Source organism: Talpa europaea (assembly GCF_964194135.1).
Source record: "Talpa europaea genome assembly, chromosome: 2".
In the NCBI taxonomy this organism is placed as follows: domain Eukaryota; kingdom Metazoa; phylum Chordata; class Mammalia; order Eulipotyphla; family Talpidae; genus Talpa; species Talpa europaea.
Genome location: NC_140068.1, coordinates 102775876 through 102799944, shown reverse-complemented (window position 1 = coordinate 102799944; position 24069 = coordinate 102775876). Strand labels below are relative to the sequence as shown.

Sequence of the window (24069 nt, the reverse complement as noted above, 5' to 3'; positions counted from 1 at the left end):
AGGAGTCAGCTAAGAGATACCTAACTTTTCAGGAATCTGCCCCATGCCTGGCCCTTTGTCAGAGGACATGAGTAGCATGGCTCCTCATAGGAGTATCCTGTGCTGAAGGGAGATTGGATTAGAAGAGTGAGGAGATTGGGGCTGCCAAAGAATCACCCAGAACAGAATGGAATAGGAGAAGCTGTGTTAGGGGGAAAAGGATGTCCTAAAGCTATTTCCATACAGGCTTTGTGGACTCCACACCCCCCCACTCCAAATCCCACCCACCTTCCCTGGTGGGGTTAAGCAGCCAGGTTGGTATAAAGCCAGACGCGTGGACTTTGAAGGGGATCCCCCACTTTTGGCTATCTGCCAGCTTGCAGCGTCCAGCCAGCTCTGAGAGTGCCTTTGGGTTTCCAGGTCTTTGGATCTGGTAGGACGCATTAAAGACTTTATTTCCCTATTTTCTCCCTGAGTTGTACATTTCCTCATTTGCCCTTCCCTTCTAAATAAACCTTTTATTAACCTTTTGTGTGTGCCTGTAGTGGAGTATTAATAAGTCCCTTTTAAGCGCACGGGTGAGGACCCACAGCCAGGCAACCTGTTTTATATCAGGGCTACAGTATAACAGTTGCACTGTGGTGGGTGAGATGTTGGTTAGAAATGAGAAAATAGAACTGTTCATGGATTATAAGTTGTAGCTTCTCAGAAGAAAAGAATTCTACATTGTTTTGAACATGTTTATGTAATTATAAAAAAATAATAGGTAGATAGTTAGAGATTCAGGTCATCATCTTGGCCTCCATGGGTAGTCTTGCCTTGGAACCCCCAGAATGTACCTTGACAGTCTCCCCTGGAGGTATGTGCACAGGTGGTTCCTGCCCCACCTGGTTCTTATCTCCCTCCGCAGGTGTGGGCTCTGCCCCCCAAGTGTACATCTCAGGGCCAGAGGAGGATGGGGTACGCGTGGTGTGCACAGCCTCGGGCTGGTTCCCGGAGCCCCAGGTGCAGTGGAGACACCACCGTGAGGAGCAGTTCCTGGAATTCTCCCAGGTCCAGGCCCAGGACACTGAGGGGCTGTTCAGCGTGGAGGCCACTCTGGTGGTGAGAGACAGCTCTGCGGGGAGCATGACCTGCTCCATCCTCAACCCTGTCCTGAGCCAGGAGAAGGCCATGGCCATTGTCATCCCAGGTCAGCACTGCTCCCCAATCCCTGCAGTATCGGGGGTGGGGGGGGCAGCACCCCCAGGTGTGCTGGGCAGGGCTGTGTCCTGATGCCGTCTCTGTGGGTTCTCTGGCTTCAGAACCCTTCTTCCCCCGGGCCTCTCCCTGGAAGCCGGCTTTCCTGGTGAGCCTGCCCTTGCTGCTGCTCCTGCTCCTGGGGGCTGCCTGCTACACCCAGAGAGAACATTCCTCACAGAAGCAGGAGATTCATGAACAGAGGAATCTACATCAGGCTAAGGAGGAGGACAGACAGACCAAGGAAAAGGCCCTGAAAGACACAAGTAAGGCAGGATGGGTGGGGCCAGGCTGGTGAGTATGGCAGAGGGTGCTGAGAGTGACAAGCCTATGGCTGAGCCAAAGTCTAGGGTTTCAGAGCAGGTAGCTGAAGAGACCGAGGGAGGACAGTAGAGGTTGTAGCTAATTGGATCTCTAATTAGAATTCTAGGACACAGAGAGATTCTTTTTTGTGGGTTCTCTAGGCACACAGATTTTGTTCTTAGGGACAGTTTATGCTTACTTTTTTTAATTCACTTTCAGATGAACTCCAGGCAATTCTAGGTAAGCTCTGTTCTCCCTCCTGCACTCTCCGTGTCCCCTTCGTAGGAGACATTCCGGTTCTTAGCTCACCTGTGTCTTGTGTTGTCTTTCAGACCAGAGGAAGGCAGCTTACCTGGCTGGTGAGTGATGCTCCAGGTGTCGTGGGTCCCTGTCCCCTGTGCTCAGGGGTCCCTACTTTCCCTTGTCTAAGTACAGACATGTGGACTCATCCCTGGGGTGGAAGTGGGAGCTGGTGGAAGACAGGACCTGCTCCACGAGCTCTCCCGTATCTCTGTGCTGTTTACCCCCATGTCTTGGTAACCTGGTGGGTTGGTCACCCTTGAAGTCTCCTGCATCCTGGGTCTCATTCTAACCCTGACTTGCCCACCACAGTGCTTGCTCTCTAGGATTCAGTGGCTCTTGTTCTTAGTCAGCACCTGGAAGCAACAGCCAGCTGCTCTGAGGTTTCATAAATCAATGGGCGCTGGGCCTCCCCGGTGGCGCAGCGGTTGAGCGCTGGGTTGCGAAGCTGCCCGCGGCCTCAGCGGCGCCGGTTCGATCCCCGGCTGCTCCCCGGCCACCGGAGGAGGGTCCCACATGGCTCGCAGAGCTCTCCTGCCGCCCGCTGCTCCCCTCAGCAGTGTACCTCGGTCCTTCTGCCTGCTCTGCTCCCCGCTCTGGCTCTGGTGAATTCTCTCACCCTCCCGCGCTTCTGACTGTACCCAGTGCATGTATAAACAAAACAAACAAATAAATAAATAAATAAAACATGCCTCTATTTAAAAAAAAAAAATAATAAAAAAAATAAATAAATCAATGGGCGCTGGATGTTTGGAGTTGACCTCCTCCTGCCCTCTCTCCCCAAACCCCACCCAAAGAGGGTCTGTTCCATTCCTGAAGATGCTGATCAATGGTGATGGGAGTGGATGAGGTGACCCTGCATGGGAAGAAGTGGGAAATTTTCAATCTCCCAGGAGACTTCTAGAAATACTTCATTGAAGATGAATTTCCTTGGGGCCTCCCCAGTAGAGCAGCGGTTGAGCGCTGGGTTGCGAAGCTGCCTGCAGTCTCTGCAGCGCCAGTTTGATCCCCGGCCGTGGGCGAGGGTCCCACCTGGCGCGCAGACCTCTCCTGCCGCCCGCTGCTCCCCTCAGCAGTGTCCTCCGTCTGTCTGACTGTTCTGCTCCCCGCTCTGGCTCTTGTGAGTTCTCTCACCCTCCTGTGCTTCTGACTGTGCCCGTGCTTATATAAATAAATCTTTAAAAAAAAAAAAAAGATGAATTTCCTTGATATATTTCTAGAAAATACCTAATATGATACTTATGTATATGTAATGTAATACATTAAAAAAATATCTCCCCATATACAATATTTGATTCTGTGTTGTAAAACTGATTAGCAAGTTAAATTGGAGTATTTGAGGCCCAGAGTAGCTCAGTGACTTGCCCAAAGCCCCATAGCAGCAGCAGGCAGGCATGGATAAGTCTGTCCTACAGGTTCCTGGCCTGACCCAGGGGTTTCCCCACCACCCCCTGCTGTCTGCACAGGGCAGGAGGTCATGACTTTTCTGGTCTCTCCCCTCTACCCCCCAGAGAGTCTCACCTGAAGAACAGGGGGACCACAGGGCCTGTGGGTCACATGAGCAGCTGGTTGTGCTGAGGTCTCACCTGTGTGTTCCCTTTCAGCCTGGAGGAAGGCCCAGCTGTATGCAGGTGAGTGGCCCTGAGGGGCCTGGGACCCCTCCCAGACCCCCCCACTGCCCCTTCTCTATCAGAGACTCCACCAGGAAGGGGCTCAGGTCCCTGATCTCCTCTCACTCTGTAGCCTCCATCTGAGAACTGCAGAGTCCTGTCCTGAGAGAGTCACCCTGATTCTCCTGTGTATTTATTTCTACACAGTGAGGATCATACTGTTGTCTTCTTTACCATCATTGCTGTCTTTGCTGAATTTAAGTCTATGCATTTTTTTAAGATTTATTTATTTATTTATACAAGCACTGGGTACAGTCAGGAACGCAGAAGGGTGAGAGAATTCACCAGAGCCAGAGTGGGGAACAGAACAGGCAGAAGGACCGAAGTACACTGCTGAGGGGAGCAGTGGGCGGCAGAAGAGGTCTGTGCACCATGTGGGACCCTCCTTCGGTGGCCGGGGAGCAGCAGGGGATCAAACTGGCGCTGCAGAGGCTGTGGGCAGCTTCACAACCCAGCGCTCAACCACTGCACCACTGGGGAGGCCCTACAAGTGATAACTTGATAATGATGAGACTTAACCCTTGTGCCACCAGGGAGGTCAAAATATAATTTTTTAAAGGATGTCATGTGGGCCACCTCATCATTTTATGTTTTGTTTTTTTAATCAAGCGTCTCAACAATATGGAAATGTAATTTCTCTCACTAAACTTGTATAGGTGTAGTATCACACATTTATACACAACGTGCACAAGAAAATGTTAATTATGTTATAAATGTTGCTCCTGGATTCTCCTCTCTCCCCCTCTCTCCTCACAGTTGGGAAACTCAAGCTTTCCCCTGATGGCCTCTCTGAGTCATGCTGTGTCTGACCTGAGTGTTGGGGAATGACCTGCTTCCTCCTTTCCAGGGCAGGGAGAGGACATGGCCTTAGGATGCTTGGGGACAGAAGTCTGTGCTCCCCTTCCAGTCATTTCAGGGGCTCTCCTAGAGCCACTGGTCTATGATCCTGTGTGGCACGTGCTGAGGGGGGCAGGCACATCCTGTCTGGTCATTAGGGCCTGTGGGTGACCCTCCCTCCACAGCAGAGTCAGGATCTGGGTCTGTCTCTGGTCAGCAAATTGATGAAACTTCTGGCTCCTTCCTCCTGTCCCACCTCCTTGTCCTCTCCTCACCCGTCCTTCCCTCCCTCCCTGCTCTCCAGGCCCCTCTCTCTCCTCCTTCTCCCCCCAGAGCATTGACACTCCTGGGTCCTCATCTCTCCACATGCATCATGGGGTCCTGGTGCTCCCTCCAGACCCTCCCCTGCCAGGGCCCTGCTCACGCTGCCTGGGCCCCCACATGGGGCATCACAACTCCAGCTGCTGCTGACACATGTCACCACACCCTGAGCAGTGTCACCCACACAGTTTATCATCTCACACGCCTGCAGGGCGAGACCTGAGACCGTGTCCTGGGACTAACTCCAGGGTCTGGCAGCTACTTCTTTCCAGGAGCCCCTTCCTCTCCCAGGATCTAGGGCCCCCTGCATTGACTGGGGACCCCCATCCTTTGTCTACACAGCCTGCCCTGCAGCCTCTTTATGGCCCTGCTGCCCTCACCATGTGACTGTCTCTGAGCACAGGTGTAGGGGTTACAGCTGTTGATGTTCATGTGATTTGTTCCCCCTGATGATCCTTAATAATCTCCCTGTTTCAGGTCCCGTCTCTGTCCCACCTACAGATTTCTCTTTCCTCTGTTCAGGACACATATTTACAGGTTCTGGGACGAGGACTTGGACAATTTTGGATGATTGATTCTGCTTATATGGACAGGTTCTTCTTGGATGCTTGAATCTCTCTGGGCTATTCTTGCAAAAGATAGTTCAATTAATCCAATATTTCTGTGTCTTCTCTATTTGGAGGATGGTTTTGTTCTCACCACCCATTCAAATGTGCAGAGATGTCACTAGTGCTTGCTCTTCTCAGTGTGTGTCCATGTTCCCTACTCTGCACATCTCTCTCCTCTCTAGACCCCTCCCCACCCCCTCCTGAGTGAACAGGACCCTCTACTAAGTGTCCTGAGTCTCCTCACTCATGTCAGTCACCCCCACATGCAGCTCAGTCACGTTGTGTCATTCTCTCTCTCTCTCTCTCTCTCTCTCTCTCTCTCTCTCCCTTTGTTTGACAAACAGATTTATTCACAATCAAAGGGAAAAGCTCTGCCCACCAACCCCCACATCTCCAGGCTTCCACAAGCATTTGCTATTCCAGGAGGCAGGAGCATCAGGCCGCACATAGGCATGGGCTACTTGTAGCTCTCTTACCTGTGCCTCAGAAAGAAGCTGCACATTAGCCCTTTATTTCTTTATAAGTTTGTGCAGTCCTTAACATTTTCATCTCCCTAGAACCTACTCAATAAGACCTAGTTCCCAGGATGCGTGTGCAACTGGTGACTTCTAAAGTATAATTTGATGGTTGTATCTGGGTAAAGATCGTTCCATTCAGTTGGTGTCTAGCCTCTCAGTCCCTAAATGATAAGCTTTGTGGCTTAATATTCATGGAAAATTTGCAGCATAACAACTGTGTGTGTGTGTGCACATGTGTATGAATCTAAAAGTTAAATGGATCAACTAAATGTTTCCAAATATTTTCCCCTGTGAATTCTGCATCACTGTCTTGTAGAAAACTAGGCATGGGCCCTGATTTGTGAGTATCTAGAGTCCCTCATGTGACATGTTTGTCTCTTGCAGACTGGCGGAAGGAGCAGTTCCAGGCCTGTGAGTGACTCTGTTCTCTCTGGGGCTTCTCAGCTTCTGGCCTTTCCTTCTGTTCTGTGTGGGCACAGATTCTGCACCCTCTGTGGGGGTGGGGTGGGTGCAGCTGTGATGTCACATAGCTGGGCTGGGAGGTGACTTGTCGTGGGTGCTGAAGGGGCCCTTTAGTCCTTGGAGTTCAGGCTGGTCCTGGATATTTCTGACCCCCAATTAGTCTTGTAGCTTCCTCCCTTGCTTGGGGGACTGTGGGCTGAAGTCACTAGGTTTTCATTTCAGGGAGCATATCCCTGCCCTCATATAGCTAAGTAGCTGGGGTGAGGTGGTGTTTGCCCTCGTTATGGGGCAGGGACAACTTGACTAATGGGTCCCTCTCTCTTCAGGGTCTGTCACTGTGGATCCAGAATCTTCAAATTCCAGAGCTGTGATCTCTCATGACAGGAAGAGTCTGACCTGTAACCAAGTTGACATCAAAAAAGGAATTCATGCTTTGGGTCATGAGGGCATCAGATCAGGGCGCTGTTACTGGGAAGTAGAGGTCAGGAGTGGAGACAGGAGCTGGTGGAACTTAGGGGTCTGGAGGAAAGATAAGAAAACAAAACTCAGTACTGAGACCCCCCTGAATGGGTACTGGGTTGTGGAGCAGAAAAAAACAGGTTTTTCAGCCTGTACTGGCCCTGATACTCCACTACCCCTTAGGCAGTTACCCCACAGGATAGGGGTTTTCCTGGACTATGCTCATGGGGACGTCTCCTTCTATGACATGACTGATGGCTCCCACATCTTCTCCTTCCCTCCTGAGTCCTTCTCTGGGACTCTCCTTCCATATTTTGCCTGCTATTTAGGAGAGGTGTCCATGACCCTCTGTCCCCTGGAGGCTGGGCCCCAGAAGCCCTCTGTGCCCATGAACAATCCTCCTCCCCTGGGGGATACTGTGAGTCCCCCAGGGGAGGGGATCCCTTCACGCTCTAGTGTGGATGGGGCTCCCCCAGGGCCTGAAGCCCCCCTCCTCTCCTGCACCCATGAGACCATGTCCCCATGAGGCCCCTCCCTGCCCAGCTCTGCCCCGGGCTCTTCTTGGGGCTGCAGGTTCCCTGTGGACAAACCTGTGAGTGAGTCCCAGATGCTGGAGTCTCATCCTCCTGCTCTGGGTGCAAATTCCTGGGCCGTGGCTGAGAGAACAGTCAGGTCAGGCCTTGTGCTGAGGCCACAAAGGTTAAAATTCAGGTACTTTGAACTGGTTTGGGTAGGATGAATTTTACGTGGCAGATCATTTTTCATTTGGTAAAGAAAGTATTTCATGGGATTTTCATGTTTTTGGAGAAAAAAGGGATGAGCTCAGAATTAGTCTTCTAAATTAACTGGAGTTTATTTCATTTACTTTAGCTTGTATTGAGGTAACTATAGGCTGATGGGGGTCCCCAGATCTATTTTAAGGGTTCTGGACTATGTGAGTAGAATACTTGGCCATCCAACATTTTCAACAAAATGGAAAATAATGGACCTTTAGAGGAGCCTCATATTCCACCTGTTATGCTTTTTTTTATTCTGGAATGGAACAAATACACTTATTTTCAAACCTCTCTAAATGTTTGCTTCCCCTAAAAATTTTGAGTCATGTTTATTTAGGGTATATAGGGAAAGGATCTTGGTTCCCTATGGGGAGCCATGCTACTCATGTCGTCTGACGAAAGTCCGGGCATGGGGCAGATTTCTGAAAAATCAGGAATCTCGTTAGCTGACTCCAAGATTCTCCTCATTTGTTTATGGCTAGTTTCTACCATTGCTAAAATATGCATTTAAAAGTAAAACTGCAAATACTGATCAATCACTCAATAACCAATTTGATGACAAATGGTACTGCATGATGCAAATATTACATTTTTTAATAAAATTAGTAGTTCTTTGACAAAAAGGCAGCAATTCAATATTTGGCATTACATTAACAAGTGAAAAAACTTCTGGGAACAAAGGGCTGTAAACATCCCTTGGCCAAGTCTTTGATGTGGAGATGTGGTCTTTTGAGGCAAGGGCTAATTGGAGAAGGAAATTATTTTACTTTAAAGTTAAAGATAGTTGGGTGGCAGACTGGAGCCATGCTCCAGGTGAAAGAAAAATTCCTGATAAGCCGGGAGGCGCCATAACTGACTCCTGCTTAATTCTTCCTGTTTGTTTAGGGCTAATTCCCCTGGATGTGACAATTGGTATGGTAGCTGTTAGAGTATGCATTCAAGAATAAGTCAACAGCAATTTTGTGACTGGTTGAGCTAGTAACCACGCCAGCACAAATAGTGCACTCGGAAATAGTCAATGTTACAACTACTGATATGTCACATATTGACCATTTTTGAGAATCAAAGGCTATAACCATCTCTGTCCCTGCCCCTGATGAAATATTTGTAGTTCCTTAAAACAACAACCAGCAATCTTATGGAAGAGGAAATTGCCCCTTGATCTTAAAGTTAAATACTGAAACTAGGCTGACTAGATAAAGTAGAGGAGTAATAGGTAGAAAACTCTTTGTTTAGATAAGGAGAATCCCTCCCTTAATCGAGAGCTGGGGGCTAGGGAAGAGTCAGTGTGGCCTGCCTGGCATTAACACCCTGCAGGCCCTTGGTTCCTTAATAGCAAATCAATATTAAAACAATATACTATAGGGCCTCCCCTGTGGCGCAGTGGTTGAGTGCTGGGTTGCGAAGCTGCCTGCAGCCTCTGCAGCACCGGTTCGATCCCCGGCTGCTCCCCGGCCACCGGAGGAGGGTCTCGCATGGCATGCAGACCTCTCTTGCAGCGCCCGCTGCTCCCCTCAGCAGTGTACTTGGGTCCTTCTGCCTGCTCTGCTCCCCGCTCTGGCTCTGGTGAATTATCTCACCTTCCCGCGCTTCTGACTGTACCCAGTGCTTGTATAAATAAATAAATAAATCTTTAAAAAAAAGAAAAAAAATAAAAAGAAAACAATATATTATAGATAATGATTTCTATATAAAAACCTTCAGTTTTTTGCATTAATCAATTAGTTATATGTTAGTCCAAACTTTATAGATTAGTTAGAAATAATCTCTTTGTTTCCCCTCCCCCAGTAACTTCCTGCCCTTTGTTTCCCCTAGCCCTTAGTTAATCCTTAATTATGGCAAACATAGAAATGTTAGTGTGGCCACATAAGCTTTTTGCTAGTAATAAAATGACTGTTTAGTTGTTTAAGGTAAATGACTACTCTAAAAACACTTTTGTTTAGCAACTGTGACTTCTTTAAGACAAAGAATAATAAATGTTACAACCTCTGCAGGAGGGCAAACAGACCCTTGGCTGTTCCTGAGAAAGATGTGATTGTTATCTTCCTGCCCTTATGTTACCGAACGCCGGCCTCAGTTTCCCTCAGCCAATAAAAGGAAACTGAGTTTGAGGAAAAGGAAAGCGGTTTTATTTGTCGACAAATGAGGAGGGCGGCAGACTCATGTCCAAAAAACCACCGTCCTGCTCTCTGACCGTGGGCAGGGGTATTTATACAGGGGGAGATGGGTAGGGGTCTGCGAAGGGGAGGGGGAAGGCGTCTGCACAGAGACAAGTGGGCGCCAGCTCAACAGGGAGATGGATGGGTGTCAGCTCATTCATCTTAAGGGAAGGGGAAGGTGTCAAGGCACAGAGACGGGTGATCGCCAACTTGTTTTTCTTAGGGCGAGGGGGAAGGGTCTGCAGGGAACCCGGTGGGCGCCAGCTTGTTTTTCTTCCCAAGGGGAGGGGAAGCTGCAACAAATGAAAAAGACAAGCCATCAATCCTGTTAATGCTAGATAAGGGGAATTGCAAGAAATGGGGGAAAGACAATCTTGTTAACTGTATCACTTATGCATATGCTTATGCACTCTCCTGGTTTGCTTGAAATGTATAAATAAAGGACTGCTGAGACCCTCAGAAGGACGATGCCTGCACCCTGATCAAGTGTCCATGTCTCCTCATATCCCCTTCCCCCTTTCCTCGTGATTCCGCCAATGCCGTCCCATCCTTCAGGAACCCCTGACACCCAGACTGCTGCGGCTGGCTCGCAACAGTTCCCCTTTTTTTGTCAACACCCACTGGAAAGAAGTGAATTGCTTCCTGATTTAAGCTGAAAATGAAGAAGTGACTTTCAGACTTGGGAGGACTTGGGGAGCTGTGACCTGAGCTCCAGGTGCTCCTGTGCTGACTCAGTCCTTCTGTGTCCTGAGGCAAAGAGTCACAGGAACCACAGCTGCCAGAGGAAGCAGGATTCTGAGCACCAGATCTAAAGGGAGGAGTGCATGATGGCTGACATTCTTCTGGTGAGAGGATAAGATAGAGAAAGGGAAGTCGTGAAGGAGTCAGGCATCAGTAGTGTGTGTGACCCAGTACAAAGGAAGCATTGTAATAGATTTAATATTTTCTCTTCTAGTCATGTGTGCTAATTTGTATTTATATCTATTTCCTTCTTTTCTTATCCTTTACCCCCACAGTTGGTGGGCAGGGTGGCAGGAGCCATGATGAAAGCAGTGCAGGGGGAGGGGGTGGGAGGGGCAAAGGGACAGAGGGCAACTGGAGGGTGAAGCCAGGGCCCTGGGGAGGAGCCTGGGGTCACTGGGGAGATGTGGGAAGGAGGGGCTGGAGGGGCTGAGGCTGGTCCATCCAGTGAGGGTGCAGGTCCCCAGGCAGCTGCCCCTGGTTACAGAATAATGTGGACACAGAGCTCAGAGTCTGGTCCTGAACCCTTGTCTGTGTCCTTATTGCATTTGCTCCCATTTCTGCTTCTTTGGAAAGTTCATTAGAAAAGTTCTCTGTGGGCAGCCAGTGCCTGTAGTTCTATCAATTTATTGTATACCTAAAATATATGCTAAGTGATTAGATATTATTTTCAGGATTCTCAACACACACACACACACACACACACACACATGCTAATTATAATAAAGCAAGTGGAAGGAAATATTTGGAGGTGATGGGTGTGCTTATGATCTAGATTTTAGGGATGGTTCCATGCATGTCTACATGTCTTCAAACTCATCATGCTGTGCACATTGAATGCATAAGGCTCTTTCCTGTCACCAGCTCAAAATGTGGTTTAAGAAAACCCTCTGCTTCTTGATTTTAAATGAAAGTGACAGTGGCCTCCCTTCCTATGTGATCTCATGGGTTATGGAGTCAGAGGTGGATGGGGGTGTCCCTGAGGGAGTCTCCTGGGGGTGAACCTTTGTAGAACCCTGGCCTCCGGATTGTTACAAATTATGGGAGCCCCCACCCTCCCAGGCCAGGAGAACCCCTGTTTCCAGGAGTCTCTGCTGCCCCAGGAATGGGGACAGAGGCAGGGGCCCTGTGGCCCCACAGGGTGACCAGCCTGGTGTCTGTGGGTCTGGAGGCCCAGGGGCTGCTCTGGGGATGGAGCCCCCTCCCCTTCCCCCTTTCCCTTTCTCCCTATGCTTGTTTGTGTTTGTCCATCTGTCTGTCCCTCCTCTCTCCATCCTCCCCTGTGTCATGGCTGCTGTGTGATCTGGGGGACCCTCCCTAAGGACTCATCACACCAGGGCCTCTTGATGCAGCTGCTTACTAGGTTTGGAACAGATGGCCTCTGGGAGGAAGGAGGGGTGGGGTGTTTCCTCCAGGTCCCTCCCTGACAGGCTCCTCCTTTCCTGTCCCTTTCTCAGTAAGGGGGTAAAGGCTCTTCTCATCAGCACCTCCTGTCCCGGCTCCCCCCTCCTTCTCCCCTGGGTGTGTCTGAGATTCTGGTCCACTTGAGACTGTGGTGTCTCAACTTCACCCTGTGTCCTGTATGTGGCCCGATTGTGAGACAACCCCCTTGGCCCCATATGCATGCAGCGGGCTGTCAAAAGATGCTGCCAGAAAGTGAGTGTGAGCATTGAGTCCTCTAACTTTCTAATATGGGCTCTCTGGGGGTAAAAATGGAGGGGCAGGTGGAGGAGAAAAGCTTCTGGTTTAAGGGTGTAGCTGTGTGTGTGTGTGTGTGTTGTGTTGTATGAAAGGGGAGACCTTCACCCTCTCAGGGCTCAGGGCAGCTGATTTTGGGGAGCATGTGGGATAGACCAATGGGTGAGGCTTTGCTGGACAGAGATGCTGACTTTGTCTCCTGCCTCCCTGTGGGAACTCAATGTTTTGATGTTGTAAAATTAACACAAAGAGCTCTGTCTTTGTTATGGCTGAAGCGGAGTTATGCCTCAGGGAATATATACCTTCATTCCCTAATTCTTTTTTTTTAAATATCTTTTACATCATTGTGTACACTGCCAGGGACCAGCAGTCAGAGGTTCCCATAAGGGTGAGAAGGCTTGGACAAATTTGAGGGATTAGGGGGAATGGGGAGGGGAGTGAGGAGACTCAGACACCTGATCAGGGTGCAGACATCATCTTGCTGAGGGTCTCAGCAGCCCTTTATTTATACATTTCAAGCAAACCATGAGAGTACATAAGCATATGCATTAAGGCAGGAAGATAACAGTCATCACATCTTTCTCAAGAACAGCCAAGGGTCTATTTGCCCGCCTGCAGAGGTCATGACATTTATTATTCTTTGTTTTAAAGAAGGCTCAGTTGCTAAACAAACATTTTCTTAGAGTAGTCATTTACCTTAAACAGTCATTTTTTTTACTAGCAAAAAAGCTTATGTGACTACAACTAACATTTCTATGTTTGCCATAGTGAAGGATTAACTAAGGGCTAGGGGGAAACAAAGGGCAGGGTGTAAACTGGGGGAAGGGAGATAAAGGGACTTTTTCTAAATAACCTATAAAGTTTAGACTAACATATAACCAAATGATTAAAGCAAAAAAAAAAAAAAACAGAAAGCTTTCATATAGAAATCATCATCTATAGTATATTATTTTAATATTGATTTAATATTAAGGAACCAAGGGCCTGGAGGGTATTAATGCCCGGCAAGCCACACTGACTCTTCCCTAGCCCCCAGCTCTCAATTAAGGGAGGAAGACTCCTAATCTAACAAAAGAGTTTTCTATCTATTACTCCTCTACTTATCTAGTCATCCTAGTTTCCGTAGCTAACCTTAAGATCAAGGGACAATTTCTTTCTCTGTAAGATTGCTGATTGTTGTTTTAAGGAACTACAAATATTTCATCAGGGGCAGGGTCGGATATGGTTATAGCTTTTGGTTTTCAAAGTGGTTAATACATGACATATCAGTAGTTAGGGGGAAAAGGATATCCTAAAGCTAATTCCATATAGGCTTTGTGGACTCTTCGCCCACTCCAGACCAAAGCCAAAAGACATTGGGAGAGACAAATCCCATCACCACCAAATGGAAGATTGCTGGAACTTGAGGGTGGGATTAAGCAGCCAGGTTTGATATAAAACCAGACACCTGGGTTTTGGGGAGTTCCCTTTATTTGGATCTCCACCAACTCGCAGCGCTAGGCCAGCTCTTAGAGTGCCTTTGGGTCTCCAGGTCGGCAGATCGGGTAGGATGCATTAAAGACTTTATTTCCCTATTGTCTCCCTGAGTTGTACATTTCCTCATTTCCCTATCCCTTGTAAATAAACCTTTTATTAACCTTTTGTGTGTGCCTGTAGTGGAGTATTAATAAGTCTCTTTTAAGCGCACAGGTGAGGACCCACAGCCAGGCAACCCGTTTTTATATAGGGGCTGCTCCTAACAGTTGTAGCATTGACTATTTCTAGGTGCATTATTTGTGCTGCCATGGTTACTAGCTCAACCAGTCAAAAATTGTTGTTGACTTATTCTCCAATGCACACTCTAACAGCTCCATACCAATTGTCACCTCCAGGGGAATCAGCCCTAAACAAACAGAAATACTTTAGCAGGAGCTGCTATGGCGCCTCCTGGCTTATTAGGAATTTTCTTTCTTTTTTTTTTTTTTTAAAGATTTGTTTATTTATTTATACAAGCCCTGGGTACAGTCAGAAACACAGGAGGGTGAGAGAATTCACCAGAGCCAGAGTGGGGAGCAGAGCAGGCAGAGGGACTGAAGTACACTGCTGAGGGGAGCAGCGGATGGCAGGAGAGGTCTGTGCCCCATGCGGGACCCTCCTCCAGTGGCTGGGGAGCAGCCTGGAATTGAACCCGCACCACAGAGGCTTCGGGCAGCTTTGCAACCTAGCGCTCAAACGCTGAGCCACTGGGGAGGCCCTTAATAGGAATTTTCTTACACCTGGAGCATGGCTCCAGTCTGCCACCCAACTGCTATCTTTAACTTTAAAGTAAGACAATTTCCTTCTCCATTTAGCCCTTTCTTCAAAAGACCACATCTCCATATTAAAGACTTGGCCAAGGGATGTTTACAGCCTTTTGTTCCCAGAAGTTTTTTCACTTGTTAATGTAAGGCCCAATGTTGAATTACTGCCTTTTGGCAGAGTGCTACTAATTTTATAAAAAATGTAATATTTGCATCAGGCAGTGCCATTTGCCATCAAATTGGTTATTCAGTAATTGGATCAAAAAGCATTCATAGTTTTGTTAGGGGGAAAAGGATGTCCTAAAGCTAATTCCATACAGGCTTTGTGGACTCCACCCCCTCCCCAGGCCAAAGCCAAAGACACTGGGAACTCCAAATCCCATCACCACCAAAGGGAAGGTGGCTGGGACCTGAGGGTGGGGTTAAGCAGCCAGGTTGGTATAAAGGCAGCACATGGGCTTTGGGGGGGGGGTGTCCGTCTCCCATTTTGGCTCTCAGCCAGCTTGCAGCCAGCTCTGAGAGTGCCTTTGGGTTTCCAGGTCAGCGGATCGGGTAGGACACATTAAAGACTTTATTTCCCTATTTTCTCCCTGAGTTGTACATTTTCCTTATTTCCTTTTCCCTTGTAAATAAACCTTTTATTAACCTTTTGTGTGTGCCTTTAGTGGAGTATTAATAAGTCCCTTTTAAGCGCTCAGGTGAGGACCCACAGCCAGGCAAACAGTTCAATATCGGGGTTGTCCTATAACAGCTGGCGCTCAACGTGGTTTCCAAGCTTCATCCGTGGTTGACCAGCCCAAAGTAATTTTTCTTGTGTTGGTCACCATAAAGAGCACTAGGTCTGTAGGATTCACAGTGAAAATTTTTGTTTTACGTCTTGAAAAGTCTGTTTTATTTACCCCTCGCACACAGCTCTTGTGGGTGTGGTTTTGACCCAAACGTAGACTCAACCATGAACTTCAGCGGTTTTATCCCTAACTTGAGTTCTTTCAGTTTTTTTCCAGCCTTGAATTTAAGTAAACTTTTTCCGTTAAATATTACCACCATTTTGATAAGTGTAAATAATTCGATTAAACCTAGTTTATGGCACATGATTTTACTTCTGTATACATATGTGGGTGGTTTACAAGCCATCCCTTTGCAGTCTGTGCTTCTGGGTGTTTTTTTTTTCGTAATGGGCATAGGTGCCATGTGCTACATTCTTGTTTCTATGAGAAATAGAGGTTCTACTTCACATACTGAGAATGTGCTGCAACAAATTCAAGCACTTAACTTAGCTATGAAACAACAAAATCAGACTTTTGAGTCAGCTTTTAAAAGCATGCAGGATCAAGTGCAACAACAAAATCAGACTTTTGAGTCAGCTTTTAAAAGCATGCAGGATCAAGTGAAACAACAAAATCAGGCTTTTGATTTAACTATTGAGAGTGTGAGGGATGAAAAACATAACGTTTTGAGTCAGCTTTTAAAAGTATGCAGGACCAGATTCAGGCCGCCCTCCATAAATTGGATATGGCGGAGGTGAAGGCTAGGCTAATGGTGCAGAGAAGAGATAAACGTTCTCCTTCCCATGAGGACTGCAGAAGGTCGGAGTTAGAAGAAGAGGAGTAGTATCATTTGCTAAATACCTTGAACACATGGGGACAAAGGCCTTCTCCACATGAAGAGGCCCCTCCCTCGCAGACTCCTGAGGCTTCAGGACAATGGCCTTCGCCACATGACCAGGCCCCTCCCGAGGCCCCTCACGCACAGAATCCTGAGGCTTCACAGCCTCCATTGCCCACCAGGGAGGAAACTACAATGGCGTCTCCTCCCCACACTAGAAGTGGCACCCATTTTGGCAGGAAGGATCGCCCTGAGGCAGGACAGTTTCCTCTTCGCCAGTTGCCGATGGGTGGCTTGAATGAACAGGGGCGACCTGCTGGGTACTTTTGGTCACACCATCCTTTTAGCACTGGGGACCTCCTAAATTGGAGGAGCTCTGTTCCACTACCGGCAGGCACCTAAGAGGATGGTGAACTTGTTTGCCTCCATCTTTCTCTCCCACCACCCTAACTGGGCAGATATACAGTCAATGTTACATACTTGACAAGGTCTAGATGAGCGGAGGATGGTAGTGAGGAAAGCCAGGGAGGAGGCTGACCGTCTGCCAACAGGATAGCCAATCCCCAGAGTCAGAGATTGCTGTCCCAGAGGAAGATCCTGGATGGGACCCCAACGATGGAGGAATGGCAAAGTTGAATCTGTATAAAAAATGTTTATTGGTAGGACTGGAGCAGGGAATCCCCAAACAAAAAAAATTAACAAAATATTAGAACTTACAAAAGGGGCTAATGAGGATTCATCAGAGTCACTTGAGAGGATTATTCAGACGTATACAAACCACAGGGATATAAATCCAGATGCCCCAGAAAATGCTCGTTTGATCACTATGGCGTTCATTACAAATAGTGCTCCAGACATAAGGAGAACGTTAGCAAAGGTAGACAGCGTCACAGAGAAGAGTCCATCCCAGGTAGTGGACTTAGCATTTAAGGTTTATAATAATAGAGAGGACAGGAGACTGAAACCTGCGACCATTTTCGTACAAAGAGAGCACAGGACAGGGTTTCGGGAAAACAGTAATGGACAGAAATGTGAACCCCTAGGAAGAAATCAGTGTGCTTTCTGTAGGGAAGAGGGACATTGGAAGTACAGTAGTCCCAGATTACAGGGAAATGGCAGAGGCAGTAATTACAGAATGCAGGATAGAAGACTGAGGACACCACGACAGGATGATTCATGTAGGGGTTACAGGAGGGAATATAGGAGGAGTACACAGAACCAGGAACCAAGGAGAGAGGAAAGAAGACAGATGTTAGCACAGAGTGGAGGCTCAGATGATGATAGGGATACGGAAAGAGAAGGAATAGAGAGCCCAGCACACAGGACAGGAGACCAGTGATAGCACAGAGTAGGGTCTCAGGTGAAGACAGGAGGGAATATAGACACAGTAGAAGGAATCTGAAGCCAAGTGTGGAGGAACGGAGACAAATGATAGTTCATCGAAAAGGTTCAGATGAAGAATAGGGGTGCCCAGGGGTTCCACTAGATCTTAAGCACATCAATATAATCCCCTTGGAGCCCCGGGTAACCCTCGCTGTGGGAGATCGTCTGATTGATTTCTTGGTGGACACTGGAGCAACATACTCAGTTTTTTAAATTTGAAATTAACTAAAATGAGCAAAGAGAGTACAGCAGTCATCGGGGTTACGGGGAGGTCACAACAGAGACCCTTCCTACAACCTTTGGAGTGCCAGCTAGGCACCACACAGCTCCAGCACAGCTTCCTATACATGCAAGCGTGTCCAATCCCTCTACTTGGTTGTGACCTTTTAAGTAAGCTCAATACACGAATTATATTCTCACCCAAAAATCAGAGGCTTCACCTACAGGTTCCTCCTGAGCATGCTCTGCGGTTCCAGATGTTGCTTACTCAAGATGCTCCACCAAAGGTGAAATTTTACCTCCAGAAATTGTTGAAAGAGTAAGTAAATGGGTATGGGCTGATGGAACTCCGGGCGTGCGAAAAATGCAGAGCCTGTAAAGATAGAAGTGATAGAGGGGAGCAAAACCCCGAGAAGGAAACAATACCCCTTAAGGGAGGAGGCCTTGAGAGGAATTGAGCCAGTATTAAGAAGGTTCCTTCAATCTGGACTCATTCGGCCCTGCCGCTCACTGTACTCCGATTCTGTCAATGAAGAAACCCCATACAGGCGAGTATCATTTTGTCCAAGATTTAAGGGCTACTAATGATATTGTTCAGGATTTACATCCCACTGTGTTTAATCCGTACACCCTATTAACTGCCATACCTGGTGACTTTGGGTGGTTTTCGGTATTAGACCTGAAGGATGCCTTTTTCTGTATCCCAATAGATGTCCAGGATCAACTGCATTTTGCCTTTGAGTGGCAGGACCCTAAGTCCAAGGGCATTCTCCAGTATTGCTGGACTGTGCTTCCACAGGGGTTTAAGAACTCCCCACTATTTTGGGGGAAATACTGGCCAGGGATCTCAGGAAGGTTCAATGAAACCAGGGTGTCTTATTGCAATATGTAGATGATTTATTGATTGCAAGTACTGACTACGAATCTTGTCTGGAAAATACCTTGTGGTACTGAACCACCTGGCAGAATGTGGCTACAAGGTGTCACCTAATAAGGCACAGATATGCAAACAAACTGTGACATATTTGGGGTTTGAAATTAAGAAAGGCAGAAGGAGCCTGATGACAGAAAGAAAACAGGTAATTTCAGCCCTTAGAGTCCCCAGTAACCGGCGACAGTTGCGCAGATTTTTGGGTATGGCTGGGTTTTGTAGGATTTGGATTCCTAATTATGGACTAATAGCAAAACCCTTATATGATGCTCGCAAAAGCCTGGACTCTGAACATTTGTCTTGGACTCCAGAATGTCAAAAGGCTTTTGATGAAATAAAAGTAAAGTTGATCTCAGCACCAGCATTAGGGCTTCCAGATCTTAGGAAGCCATTCAGACTTCATGTACATGAGAGACAGGGGGTTGGCCTAGGAAAGCTGATACAATTGTTGGGGCCAGAAATGCAGCCTGTTGCATATCTGTCCAAACAATTGGACCACACCACTAAGGGATGGCCTGCATGTTTGCGTGCTGTGGCTGCCACTTGTGACCTCCTACACGAAGCAGAGAATTTTACATTTGGTCAGCCCATCACAATGTGTGTGCCACATCAGGTCTTGACATTGCTGGAGCAGAAGGGTGGACTTTGGTTAACCACGGGCGAATGGGAAAATATCAAGCAGCTCTGCTGGACAATCCTAATGTGAAACTGCAGGTTTCTAATTCCCTGAATCCTGCCACACTGCTTCCAAGCAATGCAGATGGATCTGAGGATGACATTTTAATCCATAACTGTTTAGAAACCATAGACACAGTGTATTCCAGCCGACCAGATCTAACTGACCAGCCTCTGCCGGATCCAGAGTGGGAGCTATTTACAGATGGCAGCAGCTTCATGGATCAAGGCCATCCTGTGCCAGATATGCAGTGGTGATTCTCCAGAACACCGTGGAAGCCAAGGCTCATCCGGCAGGTACATCAGCACAGAAAGCAGAATTAATAGCCCTGACCCGTGCCTTGGAACTCTCAAAAGGTAAAAGAGTCAATATATTTACTGACTCAAAATACTCTTTTATGATTCTCCACATGCATGGGGCCATTTGGAAGGAGCGGAGACTTCTTACCGCTAGTAACAATGATTTCAAACACCCATTGGAAATCCTGGCCTTGTTAAAGGCAGTAGCTTTACCAACAGCTGTTGCCGTGATGCACTGTCCTGGCCACCAAAAGGGTGGGTCTGACATGGAAAAGGGCAACAGGGCAGCTGATTGGTTGGCTAAGGCCGCTGCCCGTTCTGCCCTCCAGGGTGCACTCATCCCTCTTGTGGACCTGACGCAGTATGCCCCTGAATACATCGAGCGGGATGAGGAGAGAGCTCGTGCATGGGGATTTACTGAGTTTGACCCCAGCTCTACTTGGAGAGTAAACTCCCATGGGATGATACTCCTCCCGGAGGCCCTGGTATACCCGGTGCTAAAACATCTTCACGAAGATTCTCACTATGGGAGAGATGCCTTATTAGAAACGGTGTGCCCATATTTGAAGGGATCATATTTGCATAGAATAGCACAACGGATCACCCGGGTTTGTCAACTATGTGCCAGGAATAACTCCAAGACTGACTCCCACCCTAAAGCCATTGGGGTTCAATATTGAGGCAAGTGCCCTTTTGAGGACTGGCAGGTGGACTTTACACAAATGCCTAGAACAACAGGCAACTTCAAATACATATTGGTTTTTGTGGACACGTTCTCGGGATGGGTGGAAGCATTTCCCACAAAGACAGAAAAAGCTTCCGAGGTTGCAAAACAGCTGCTGAAGGAGATAATTCTTCGCTTTGGGTTGACGGATTCTATCCAGAGTGATCATGGGCCAGCATTCGTCTCTGACGTTACTCATGCAGTAATCAGTGCGTTACAGATCAACTGAAAATCGCATGCTGCATGGAGAACGCAGTGTTCTGGACAAGCAGAGAAAATGAACCACACCTTAAAGAAAACCTTGGCAAAACTGTGCCAAGAAACACAGCTTCATTGGGACCAGATACTATCCCTTGCCCTCCTTTGGATAAGAGTGGCACCGCAAAGTGGGCTACAATTAAGCCCCTTTGAAATTGTGTTTGGAAGACCCTTCCAGGCCTCAGTTCTGAAAGCCAGTCCATAAATAGCACAAGATTGCCGGATCACACAATATGTGAAACACATTCAGGAGGTTCTGGCAGTAATTCACACCTATCTAACCTCGAGGATCTCTATGCCTCCTGATCAACCATTGCATCCCTTCAAACCTGGAGATCAGGTCTTACTGAAGACCTGGCAGAGTGGGGATGCCCAAAATCAGCTGTCAGAAAAATGGACTGGTCCATATGCCGTTTTGCTAAGCACACATACTTCTCTGTAACTTGCAGGCATAAAACCCTGGGTACATCATTCCAGAGTTAAGAAAGTGTCAGAAGGAACTGACCCAGAGACGAAGTCCCATTGGTCTTGTGTACCCATTTGAGGACTTGAGATATTTGTTTATGAAACAGAATAAAACTTGAATGTTACTGACTTCTTTTCCAGTTATTGTTGCAGGATACCCGAGAACTAATTTTTTTTTCTGAAGAAACCCTGAGAAATAAACTAACATGCTCTAACCAATCTTCTTCCTTTCAAAGTTTGGAGGATGTGAAATAACATCCAGGATCATGCATATGCTGACAGTATTTTTTTTTTTTTTACATAGAAAGGTTTTCAATCTTGATTTTGTTATTTCCTATCAACTTTTTGTTTTTGTTTTTTTTTTTTTTTTTTACTTTGAGATTATTTTCTCTGCTTGTTTTTTGTTGTTACTTTGGCCTATCAGTGAAACTGCAGTTGTATGGGTTATCCCATGCATGATGAATGGTAACTAAAGAGCTCTTTGTATCTAAATGTTGTCTGTCTGCATGTCCTTGTGTCTGACTGTCTTGGCCTCCAGTGATTGACAAATTGGTATACATGGTGCCCATAGACGTTGGAAAGAAAAAAAAAAAAAAAAGAGTCTCCAGTTATGAGAAAAACTAAAGGTTATGGTTTGATTGTCAACATTGTGCTACTGAACTAAGCCAGTGCCTTCATAGAGATTGAATATTGTTGTTTCTGTTATTTTTCTGATATTTATGGCAAAGCTTCCCAGAAATCTAAATTCAAGTACAAATTTGTTAGCCTATATGGAATTTGCTTTGGGACATCCTTTTCCCCCTAACAATTTGGCTGATGCAAGGAAATTTTGTGGAACCTCAGTAGAGGTTCTGTTATAGAGCAACCCCGATATTAAACGGGTTCCTGGCTGTGGGTCCTCACCCGCGCGCTTTAAAGGGACTTATGAATACTTTACTACAGACACACGCAAAAGGGTTAATAAAAGGTTTATTTACAAGAGAAAAAGAAATAAGGAAAATGTACAACTCAGGGAGAAAATAGGGAAATAAAGTCTTTAATGCGTCCTACCCGATCCAACGACCTGGAAACCCAAAGTCACTCTCAGAGCTGGCCGGACCCTGCGAGCTGGCGGAGAGCCAAAATGGAGAGCCCCCAAAGCCCACGTGTCTGCCTTTTGTATCCACCTGGCTGCTTAACCCCACCCTCAGGTCCCAGCCACCTTCCCCTTTGGTGGTGATGGGATTTGGAGTTCCCAGTGTCTTTGGCTTTGGCCTGGGGTGGGGGTGGAGTCCACAAAGCCTGTATGGAATTTGCTTTGGGACAGCCTTTTCCCCCTAACAGTTCCACAAAAAAAAAAATTGTGGAACCTCCTGAGACACTCCACAAAGTTTCTCCCTTTCCTCCTGGGAAGGCATTAGATGAATTTGTTCTATTTGGCTTTTACCTGATGAAGTAAAACTGGAAGGGAAGCATGTCACTTGGAAAAATGGTAAAACCTTGGTATGTACAGAAATGTTAACAGTGGTTTTCTAAAATGTGTATAAAAAAACCTCTCAGTATCTGGTATGTATGTAAATTGTCAATGGTGATTGTCACCTTGTAATATTGTGTAATTCAATTGTTTAATATCCACCGAAATTGTTTCTGGAAATATAGGGAGAAAAGTTCTCAACAGATTCCTATTGATGGAACCATTGAGAGTAAAAACTTTCCTACAAAGGACTGAATAGACCTAGAAATACACCTGACATTTACTAAGTTTTGTTTGACATAATACGGGTAATCTTTTAATGCATTTTGTCCTGAATCCACAAAATTTTCTTGTTTTGGTGACCAGGATCTGCAGCAAGGTTGCAATTTTTTTTCCAGCAAAGCTAACTTGTGTTTGCATTTTCTCTCCTCTTGATACCAACACAGCACAAGAATAGTGGTAGTGATCTTTTACTACTTATCTCAGAGTCTGTTTTTGCATAACTTCCATAGGGATTTTGTTTGCTTAAACTAAATAATTGGACATAACTTTCATTGTGTGGCTTTGAGTGGATTTCTTCCAGAAAGTTGAAACAGAGCTGAACCGAGAAGAGGAGAACCTGTTTGCTTTGTTCGTAGGGTTCCAGAGACATCCAAAGAAGGTGAGCAAGTTTGCCTCCACTGGCAGCACTGGACAGCCCAGCCAAGGAAAAGTCCCTGGTACCCTCGAGAAAAGGAAAGCCCAGGTGGAGTCTGATGAGACCAACTTTGTTCCCGAAGCCTACATGAACCGGATGTCAACAGTTTGCTCTGATCCTACATGGACTATTCCAACAAAGCCAGCTAAAATTGTTGCTTAGTTATTCTGCCCTGTGATTTTATGCAAAAATAGGCAATATGGCTTAAAAGTACCTTTAGTTTGCAAGCTTTTGCTATGCTGTTCAAAAATTTGGGATCAAGGTTGAGTGAATTTGTTTTTACATAAGTTGAACCATTTTAAGATTTTTTTCCTGTGATTTTGACATGTTTGCTGTCTTGTTCTGGCTAATACCTCTAGATGTTTGTTTGCTTGTTTGTTTGTTTGTTTTTTTTTTTTTTTGGCTTGGACTGATGAACTGTTTTTCCAGGAAGGGAGGACTTTTGCTTTCCACAATGAACAATTCCTGGAGGGACTGGTTTTCCTTCACACTGGAACCCTGGAAAATTTTCATCTGAGACTACATCCCAGCATCCATATATTTGATATTCATCACCATGAAATGGTGGCAAAAAGTAAAAGGGGGGAATTGTTAGGGGGAAAGGATGCCCTGAGCTAATTCCATGCAGGCTTTGGGGACTCCATCCCCACTCCAGACCAAAGCCATCATGACATTGGGAAAGACAAATCCTGTCACCACCAAAGGGAATGTGGCTGGGACCTGAGGGTGGAGTTAAGCAGCCAGGTTTGTTATAAAAATCAGACGCGTGGGCCTTGGGGGCTTGCTTTCTTGCTGTCCTCGTGGCTTCAGGGCTCCTGGCTTGCAGCCAGCTCTCAGAGTGCCATTTGGGATTCCAGATCAGCAGATTGGGTAGGACACATTTAAAACTTTGTCTCCCAGTTTTCTCCCTGAGTTGTACATTTCCTTATTTGCCCTTCCCCTGTAAATAAACCTTTTATTAACCTTTCGTGTGTGCCTGCATTAGAGTATTGGTAAATCCTTTTAAGCGC

General features: G+C 46.8%; 1 protein-coding gene across 1 annotated transcript in view; it reads left to right on the top strand.

The window, feature by feature from the left end:
• Nucleotides 1-24069, top strand: part of LOC311188190 (butyrophilin subfamily 3 member A2-like) — a gene marked incomplete at both ends in the record, with an annotated part of 59528 nt that overhangs the window by 16781 nt on the left and 18678 nt on the right. The window contains 6 exons of the mRNA XM_084259345.1: nucleotides 890-1171; nucleotides 1284-1484; nucleotides 1854-1880; nucleotides 3426-3452; nucleotides 6160-6190; nucleotides 6880-7114. Coding sequence (XP_084115471.1) covers nucleotides 890-1171; nucleotides 1284-1484; nucleotides 1854-1880; nucleotides 3426-3452; nucleotides 6160-6190; nucleotides 6880-7114 — 803 coding nt within the window. The remainder of the gene's footprint in view (nucleotides 1-889; nucleotides 1172-1283; nucleotides 1485-1853; nucleotides 1881-3425; nucleotides 3453-6159; nucleotides 6191-6879; nucleotides 7115-24069) is intronic.